Source organism: Lactuca serriola, chromosome 5 (assembly GCF_051521515.1).
Source record: "Lactuca serriola cultivar US96UC23 chromosome 5, Lser_US96UC23_V15, whole genome shotgun sequence".
Taxonomy (NCBI): Eukaryota; Viridiplantae; Streptophyta; class Magnoliopsida; order Asterales; family Asteraceae; genus Lactuca; species Lactuca serriola.
In genome coordinates, this window is record NC_136412.1 from 246,516,481 (window position 1) to 246,526,489 (window position 10,009).

A 10,009-nucleotide genomic window follows, 5' to 3' on the forward strand; every position below is an offset into this window, starting at 1 on the left:
ATCCATGCGCTCGTCCCCCGAGCCTGAACCTGATCCCTCCCCGGCACCTCCGCTGCCGGCTGCTGGTCTGGAACGCAAAACCACCATTCTGAAACACATCACAACTACATCAGAAAACCGAAATATCTCAAGGGATCATTGATACTACAACTAGCTCCCTGGTCTTGTCTCAGCCTTTCTTGATTCGAGTACGGATCCTCTGCTTTCAGTAGTACGGGCCCATACTACCTTCCACATCTATCCGTACTTTCTTCAAGAACTGCCTTGACTCCACCAAGTCACTTCTACTACTACTGATCTCTGCTACTCTCATCCTAGGCTTGCCCTAGGGAAACCTCAGACTCAACTCAACTAGTCCTCAGCTGCTGAAGGTCTCCTTATAATGCTAATTAGCCACCACCTGAACACCATCACATGTGACGAGAATCAGATAATCCTTCAAGTAAAAGACCCGTCCCTATAACGGTTGGACTCAAACAAGAGCTGCGCAATAGGGCCAGTTCCAGCACCCTGGGATTATTCAACCCTGATCACATGTGGTGTGACGTGTTCACCTAATGGCTAACTCCCATCACTCAGAACCCCACAAAGCACGAAGCAAGCAGCATTCGGATAAAGGAAACATACTCAGGCAGAACTATTCTCATAACGAGAAACTATACTAGCATACAATGCTAAGCTCATACTATCAGGCATAACCTAAACAGGCTATCCTACTGCTGTCTACTCAATACTAGCATGCAATACTCATAAAGCTGTAACATATAAAGCAGGCACATAAGGCATCCTCCTAGATCCTTAGTCCTATACTAGCATACTGTTCTACTGGAACTGAAACTGAACAAATAACTTGTATGGGTAATTTGGGAGTACTTACTTGAGCTCGGCTGATCGCATGCACCACACCCTTATCTCATTTAAAAAATTTCTTTCTTTCTAAGTGCTTTCAAAATTCTTTAGAAAACATTTTCTTTTTTTTTTCTTTTTTCTTTTTTTTAAATCTTTTTATTTCCCCTTAGTTTGAGTTCAGATACACCCGGAAGTGTATCCGAATCCCTCTGATACCAACTTGTAACAACCCAAAAATACGACCCAAAAATTTCATTTTTCAATATAACCAAAAACCATAATCTGAGTGTCATCTCATAAAAACCATACGTGATGTAACCCAAACATAATAAAAACACTGTGCGGAAAACTATATCATATCTATGTCATATCAAAATCAAAAACTAAATCAACTCCCAGGATAAAAGCTGAAGCTGTGGTGTGTGCGATGCCATCATCCCGAGCTCTTCCCTCTGCTAGCGGAAGTACCTGAAACCAAAACTGAAACTGTAAGCACGAAGCTTAGTGAGCTCCCCCAAACTACCACATACCATACAATAACATATCAAGCACATACTGGGGCCTTGCCCCCTCCATCGGACCGAAGTCCGAAGCTGACTGACTGGGACCTTGTCCCCTACATCGAACCGAAGTCCAAAGCTAACATCAGACCGAAGTCCGAAGCTGACTGGGACCTTGTCCCCTACATCGAACCGAAGTCCGAAGCTGACATCGGACCGAAGTCCGAAGCTGACTGGGACCTTGTCCCCCTACATCGAACCGAAGTCCGAAGCTGACATCGGACCGAAGTCCGAAGCTGACTGGGACCTTGTCCCCTACATCGAACCGAAGTCCGAAGCTGACATCGGACCGAAGTCCGAAGCTGACTGAACATAACATAAACATATCACTAGCATGAACACACATAAATCCTGTCTGAGCCACGAAGGCATCAGACATGCTAACTACTGCATCGGATCAAAATCCGGATACTACTACTAGCTAAATGGGTCGGCATTGTGGCCTTAGACCCGTTCCTACTGGAAGGAAACTCACCTCGTGAACTGGCTGCTGTGTGTGTGGCTCTGGAAGCTAACTGCTGCTGCTCCGGTATCTCCCCGGCTACAAGTCCATAAACACACTCAATCAAATACTAAACACTGCACTGGGTAAAATGACTCTTTTACCCTTGGTCAAAGTCAACTCTAGGTCAAGGTCAACTCTTGGTCAAAGTCAACTCTAGGTCAAAGTCAACCCACAGTTGACCTGACTCGCCGAGTTGGGCCGCCAACTCGCCGAGTCTCTAATCTCACTTCTCAATCCTACTCGTGGCTACTCATCGAGTATGACATCGACTCGACGAGTACCCTCTCGATCCAAGAACTCAGACAATCTTCATCCGACTCGCCGAGTCATATGAACAACTCGACGAGTTGTTCTTGAGCTTAAGAAGATTGCCTTGGACTCGCCGAGTTGTATGAACAACTCGCCGAGTCCCTCCATTACTGAGTCTACCCTCAAACTCGCTGAGTCCACTCCACTACTCACAGGACCCACTCGACGCCGCTCAAAAGGAAGAAATCGGGGACTCGCGACTCGACTCGCCGAGTCGTTCTTCCGACTCGCCGAGTCACCACCATGCAACTATTCTATACTCGCTTCTGCTCGAATCCAATACATACAAATGATAGATCTGAGTCCAATAAGCTGATTTATCACGTAAAGTTTCCAACTTTACGTGTACAAACACATGAACAAGGGAATAAAGGCTAAAAGATGCTTAAAAGGGGTAGATCTAGGGTTAATATGCAAAATAGCTCCATAAAGGCAATAGATCTGGGCTCTACAACTCCTAAATGAACAGATCTAAAGATATCTCGGCATAATAGGGCTTCCATATCAACATAAGGCTTGAGAAAAGCATTAACTAGATCTAGAAAGGGTTTTAAAGCATAAAAGGGGAGGAAATCTGAAGAATACCTCAAAGAGCTCTTGCTTTCCCTTGAATCTCTGCTCTACAATCCTTCTCCTTGCTCCTTTCTTCTTCTCCTTCTTCAAGCCTTCACAAATTGCACACAAGATCACTTAAAACACTCAAGGTCGAAATAGGGTTTCTCACAGCTTACTGAGGGTGAAGGAGGCAAGAATGGAGGCCATAAGGTGGCTTAAATAGTGGGCAACCCGGGGATTTAGGGTTTCTCCCAGACGGACAGACTCGCCGAGTCCAGAATATGGACTCGCCGAGTCGCCAGCTAACACGTGCTCGAAATCCCGACCCTACTCGGCGAGTCAGGCTATGAACTCGTCGAGTCCCTCTTGCAAAACTTCAAAATAAATACCAAGGAATCATCATACCGGAGACGGGTCGTTACAATTCTCCCCCACTTATCTCAGACTTCGTCCTCGAAGTCTGCTACGGCTGAATCTGCAAATATCTCTGGGTAGTGCTCTCTCATTTCCTCCTCAGCCTCCCACGTCCATTCCGATCCCTTTCGGTGCTGCCACTGCACCTTCACTAACTGAATTTCCTTGTTCCTCAAGGTCTTGGTCTTCCGGTCCAGAATCGCGACCGGCCTCTCAATATAATTAAGGTTGCTATCAACCTGAATATCCTCTAGGGGAACGACTGCTGACTCATCCACCAGACACTTCCTCAACTGAGACACATGGAAAGTGTTGTGGATCTGACTAAGCTCCTCAGGAAGATCTAACCGATAAGCAACCCGACCCACTCGGGCCAAAACCCTAAAAGGACCAATAAATCTGGGGCCCAACTTGCCCCTTATTGAAAAACTTGTACCAAATTGGTTAATACCACATTGACAATATTCTACAATATTGAAAATCTATCAACAGTAAAGTCGTAGTTATTATATCACTTACGTTCAATCTACAACGCTACATATATATATATATATATATATATATATATATATATATATATATATATATATATATATATATATAATTTGCTGTTATTAACATATCTACTTAGTGTGTTTTCAAAAGTTCTACTTAATTCATTTGATAAAACACGATTTGACTTTTTTTAGTGATCTCAATAACGTTTTGATTTGATAAAACAATGTGAAATCATTTGGAAGGTATATTGGTTAAAGTGAATAACATATCACTCCTAAATTAACATCTAATTTCACATATGTCAACGATGGTTAAAAAAAACAAAACACCAAAAAAAAAATACAACATTTATGTTTAGTGGGATGCTTGTTAGAACATATCCTTTTATGGTTGATTATTAGCTATTAACATATGCACACTTATTATTATTTGTCATTTTTTGTGATAGCTGATAGAGATAGATAGGAAATGTCAAAACAACATCATAATAGCAGAATTAGATGCTGCATTTTGATGAAAGAGAAGGCAAAAAAGAACTACTTGAGAAGTCAGGAATTTGTTTTGGCAATAACTCATATATGCTGGAAAAAAGGCACAAAAATAGCAATAACAGAAACCAATGAGCGACCACCAAATTGTTATGATGCTTTTCAAGATTCCAATTCATCGTTTCATGTTAGAAAGACGTCATCAAATAACAAACTTAACAACTTTGAAGATTCCAATTATCATTTTTCTCATCATTCGAGATAAAGTTGAAACAACTTTTATTGGATTTGTGGTATCTCTTGAATACATTTTCTTTTGTATATGTCTAGTCATCTTATCATCAAACCTAGTGGTATCATTTACGTGTTTCATGTTTACCGGTCAAATTCAGCATAAAAACATATATTATTGTCTATATTTATGGCCATTAACAAAACTAGTAGCTGGAAGATAGAATTTTATTTATTTATGTAGAAACGAAACGTTCGACAAAAATGACTGTTAGCCTTAAAATATAAAAAATTAATTAGAAACTAAATCCTAAAAGCTGCAAAAAATAACTTGAAATAGTTTTAGTTTTGGTTTTAAATAAAAGCTTAAAGTATCTAGAGCCAAACAATGTTTTTCCTTTTTTTGAATTTCTTTCTTAAAAACCAAAAGCTCCGTGCCACATAGACCCTAAAACCATCACAAAAGTAGTTCAGATTTAGAACAGATACATCCATATCAAACTTTGCAACCAGAATCTTAAACGATTAAATAATTTTACAAAAAATTTATTTTTCAGTGGAAGACCGAATATTTAAATGAATTTGATGATGATATTACTTATGCTAAGAAAAATGTTTACCCTATGTATAACTACTAATTAATAATGAGTAGACCTATATATATGATGACTGTACTTTTAGCTAAGTTGATCAGAAACCAGATTATATTTGCTCAAACCCAAAACACGTGTCAATAATTAAACAAGTATTAAAAAGCGATTCACACACCAAGCAACCAATAAAGGTAAGAAATTGAAGGAGTTTGGTTTTAAACCCCACAGAAATTTGAGAAACGCAATTGAACAAGATACAATGAGATGATTCATGATCGTTGTATAAGTTGAAATTTGATCCACCCCCACCCAAATTCCCCCATGATAATGAAAACATGTTAAAAAAAAAAAGTGACAAGTACAAAGAAAAGAGAAGAGGGATGTATTGTATACACACGATTCTATGTTGCATTAAGCTTTTTCATCATTCATGCACATCTTCTTCAAAGGAAGAAAGAGATACATATCAATCATTATCAAACCCCTATTCAGTCTCACTATGCATTGTGCTTTTTGTTGAGGTCATATAGCACGCATAAATCAGCTGCTGTCTTCATCTGTCATTATTCATACAAAATTTCACAAATATATTATCTTCTTATCTTATTGAACAAAAAACAGAAACAAGACATTCCTCCCCATTAAATTAACCCTTACCATTTTATAACTACAGCACTTGGTGTCAAAATAAAGACCAATAACATCTCTATATTTAAAATGAGTTTCTTATTTTTATTATTTGATTTTTGGTCTTTAATTAAGAGAAATAGACTGGAACTGAATTTCTTCCACCCTGTCTTACGAATAGTTGAAATCCAAGCTGGAATTTAAAGGATTCCGACGGAATTCAATTCCATCCATTTGGCAACCAAAACAAGCGATGCAATGGAATTGAATTCCGCCCATTTGAATCCCTTACAATTAATTGTCAACACCTCTTAAGAAGGTTAAAGCATTTTTAACTACTATTAACATAAGGCAAGATGAGATGATAAGATGATATTGATACCTGTATAATATTGACTAACTGCTTGGTTGCCCATCCAAATACAAGAAAAGCAAGTAATACAGAATTTATCAAACTTTGTTGTGCAGCACCAAGTAAAACCTATAAAATAAAATAAATAAAAATCACATGTGTAAAAACTTTAACAAAGAAAAAAAAAACAAATGAAAGACTCAGGCTTACATCAGTCATCTTTTCTGACTCCTTTGCAAGAAGAAACAAAGTTATGTAAAGAACCTACAGAATCAAGATCAAAACTTCAGTTCATAACTAGAGTAAGTAGACTTTGTAATTTGTATTCAGCAATAAATGGGAATTAAAAAAAAAAAAAAAAAAAAAAAAAAAAAGCATTTTTAAGTTTACCTCACAAGCTATGCAGCAGTATCCCATGAACATCCTGTTTCCATAGTATAACTTAAATAACCAACTGGTGCTGTCTTTCACATCTTTATGATTAGATTTTCCAACCAAGAAAGTACTGCATTTAAAAAGGGTGAATATCAATCAATAACTTGTCCCATAAAACTGATAAATGAAAGGGTATTTTTGTAAATAAATACCTGTACATTTGCAACCAGTGGCTGCCAATATCCAAAGCAAGCAAAGACAAGAAAACAAAGCTAGGCCTAGAAAGTTAAAAAGCAAGAATGTTAGATGTCTGGAAGAAAGTTCAGATATATACAAGTAGAGTAGAATTAAAGGTAAAAAAAATAATAATAATAAACTAAAACCTGTAGACTTGAGAGAGAATGGCCAGAAGACATGCAGTGCTTATCCTGAGAGATGCCAAATTTATTAGGTTATTTAATATGGAATAATACAGTTAATGAGCATCAACAGAAGTTAGAATAAATGTGAAGACTTTAACAAGAACTTGTTATATCACCTATCTGTGACCATATCCAGAACAGCTCCAAATGTTGAAACTACAAGGGTAAAATAGTAAACAACGGAATTAAATCCAGAGTATGAGAATCCATAAAATGGCTAGAAAGAAATTAAAAAAGATTCTGCAGTGTGTAGAATGATTTGCAAATTATAAGTTCAGTGATTGAATTGATAAAAATGATGAAAGAACAAGTGATTTTTGTATTTTCCACGAAATTCTTTTACTGTGTATAGGAAAATTTGCTCTTACCAAAGGTAAAAATGATAGGGGGTGATATTAGAGTAGTCAAAACTTAAGGACTCGGTGTATAAATTCAGATATGTTGATGAAAATAAGTCAATAATTATGGATTACTCCTTACCTTGATTGAATTTGCGTGCAAACCAACCATCCAAGGCATCACAAACAAAGCTGTAACAGCAAAAGATTACCATTTTAATATCTTAACTACAGACTTTCAAAAAGAAAATGTATCCAAACTACACAACTTCTTTTACATTACTCTTTACCTGATGAAATACAGGATTGAAAAAAGCTCTTTATTGGAAAAGCATATAGCAAAGGCAAAGCAATTCATCAGAACTCTTATGTATCCTGTACATAAAAAATAAGCAGTCAAATCCATGAACATAAAACATAGGAGCATGTATACATAAACTAAACAACCTAGCAAGAGAACATTTCAAAAGACCATACAAATTCATGTTACATGCTAAACCCCCTATTGCAATACACTCATTCTAGAAGAAAGGGTAAAATGGAAAAGCAGGAAATACCAATTAGCATCTTTTCTTTTGAAGGGGGGTTTGGGGATTTTGAGGAAAAGTTTGTTACAACATATCTTGTTAGTATCTTGGGAATAAGGGGGGGGGGGGGGGGGGGGGGGGGGGGGGGGGAGCATGAATGAAATTCTTGGGATATTTTCATGTGGGAGACATTAGCATCTTGAATAGCTAATTCACTTTTTCTTTTGTTGTTTTCAAAGATAATTTGGTTTATTGAATCCGATTGCTATCATTTTGCTGCTGTCTTTGTGCCCTTTTGGTTGATTTTCTCCATTGTGTGATTAGCAAGCTATAGCATTACATTACCCTTATAAAAGAGTCCTAATTTCAGCTTTTTGAGCAAGTATACAGGAAGAAATAATGAAACTTTGACTTATGAAAGAGGGTAAATATTTGAGACATGTGATATTATGAGTTAACAGGTTCTTTAATTCATTGATTGAAGTATCTTTTGGTATATGTATATCACAAAAAATCATAGGACTTTGACTTGTGAAAGAGGGCAAACAAACTCACCAATGATGTTGGGGATGTAAAGATACACACTTAATGTTCTAGGTCTTGATTTGGATGCCATCTCTACTTTTCAGCTACAAATCAGGGTTGCTGAAATCTGTTGAACCTTAGAGCATTGACAATGGAGAATCGAAGATGGCCTCCGTTTAAAGCAAACCTACGCGCGCCCCATCTCTCCTATTTTGCAGAAGTGGAAATTTTCATTTACGACCCTCAACTAATGAAAAGTACACTCTCAGTTCTATTAACAAAAAAACCGAAGAGGAGCAATATCAGAAGAGAAAAAAAACGAAGTGCTAACTGAACCAAAGAGGAGCAATATCAGAAATCAGTCGACAAGATCAGCAAAGTAAAGCAATATCAGGAGGAAAAAAAACGAGAAAAAAACAGAGAGAGAAAGACGAACCTGTTGTGGATACGGCTGGAGTTGGCGGTGGTGAGGGTGGCGACGACCGGAGATGACGCTGGGGAGGGTGGCGACGGCTGCAGATGGCGATGGGGATGAGCTTAGTCGGTGGCGAGGTAGACAACGAGAGTGTGCGATGCAAGAGAAGAAAGCAAACAACAGATGCGATGCGAGGGTATGAGCTTAGGGCGTCTTTTATTCTTTTCAGATGGGTAAGTGGTAAAATAAACAAACTATATTATTCAATGATGTATTAAAATAAATCTACCCTTAATAAGAGGTATTAAGATACAATCTCTTTTGTAAATTTTTCTATAAAGTTTTAAAAAAATTATCAATATACATATTAATAACCATTTTATATTTTCTTAATTAAATATTATAACTGTTTATAACTAATAATTATTCAATAATATATTAAAATAAAAAGATTGCTTTATATTGTAAATAAACAGTTTAATAACCATTAAATCGGTGGAACAAATCTATCAGTAATTATAGATCAGTAATTTTGTTTATAAAAAGTAATTATATATTTTTAAATGATAAAACAATTTAATGTTATTTGTGTGTTTTTATCATTTATTACTCCAAGGAACTCAAAGTATTTCATTTTTGTGTATTTATATTTCTATTAATTTATATACATTTGTTTTTAAAATACTTTAAACTTATATTACTATAATTCTATTGTTTTTAGGATTGTTCATTATTTGGATAAAACCGAATTGTCCAATTGGACAATTTGGATTGAACTATTTGGTTCGGATATTCGGATTTTTGGATTGGTTTTTAGCAAAACCGAATTATTATTTTGGATTTCGGATTGGTTTTGGTTTATAAAATAAAAACCGAATAGTCCAAAAAAACCAAATTGCAATTTATTATTTTGTTCTTTTTAATATATATCTTTAATAATTTATAAATTTACTAAATTATTCTTTTAGTATATTAAAATTTTTCATCTATTATAATATTTTAATATGTATTTCTTATAAAAAAAATTGTCTATAAAATAGTAAATTATAATATATTTTTCTTGATAGTTATTTATAAGTTTTAATTCACAACTAATTAAACAATATTTTTTAGTTTATATTATAAAGTAAGTTAATACTAAAGTTATATATTTGTTGAAATGTCTTGATTCTTGAAAACTGAATTGTAAAAAAAACCGATCCAACCGAATTATAATTTGGTTGGATCGGATCGGATTTGAATTTAGTTTGGACTATTTGGATCTACGTTTTGAAAACCGAAATTAATTTGGATTCACTTGATCGGATCGGATTAAACCGATCCATCCAAACGAACACCCCTAATTGTTTATATATATATATATATATATATATATATATATATATATATATATATATATATATATATATGAGATCGATTGAAAACT

General features: G+C 35.8%; 1 protein-coding gene across 2 annotated transcripts; it reads right to left on the reverse strand.

The window, feature by feature from the left end:
• Positions 1-5,194: 5,194 nt before the first annotated feature.
• On the reverse strand, positions 5,195-8,790 carry LOC145053933 (putative CDP-diacylglycerol--inositol 3-phosphatidyltransferase 2). 2 transcript variants are annotated; one of them, XM_079002058.1, is made up of 11 exons: positions 8,605-8,790; positions 8,199-8,375; positions 7,407-7,491; positions 7,259-7,308; positions 6,895-6,934; positions 6,740-6,784; positions 6,569-6,634; positions 6,372-6,486; positions 6,192-6,245; positions 6,012-6,110; positions 5,195-5,559 (listed from the first exon to the last, which is right to left on the reverse strand). In XM_079002058.1, exons 2-11 carry the CDS (start codon positions 8,257-8,259, stop codon positions 5,500-5,502), a joined length of 675 nt encoding a protein of 224 aa, XP_078858184.1. In that variant the 5' UTR covers positions 8,260-8,375; positions 8,605-8,790; the 3' UTR covers positions 5,195-5,499. The 2 variants fall into 2 exon arrangements, with proteins under 2 accessions (XP_078858184.1, XP_078858183.1); XM_079002057.1 differs by having other exon boundaries at positions 8,199-8,439.
• Positions 8,791-10,009: the final 1,219 nt, after the last annotated feature.

What these genes read in the sequence shown, in the direction of transcription:
- LOC145053933 (XM_079002058.1), bottom strand. Translation starts at nt 8,259, where the DNA reads ATGGCATCCAAATCAAGACCTAGAACATTAAGTGTGTATCTTTACATC. An exon ending in TTACATCCCCAACATCATTG is followed by an intron (nt 7,492 to 8,198) that starts GTGAGTTTGTTT and finishes TTTTATGTACAG; the next exon opens with GATACATAAGAGTTCTGATG. An exon ending in TGCACGCAAATTCAATCAAG is followed by an intron (nt 6,935 to 7,258) that starts GTAAGGAGTAAT and finishes TTACCCTTGTAG; the next exon opens with TTTCAACATTTGGAGCTGTT.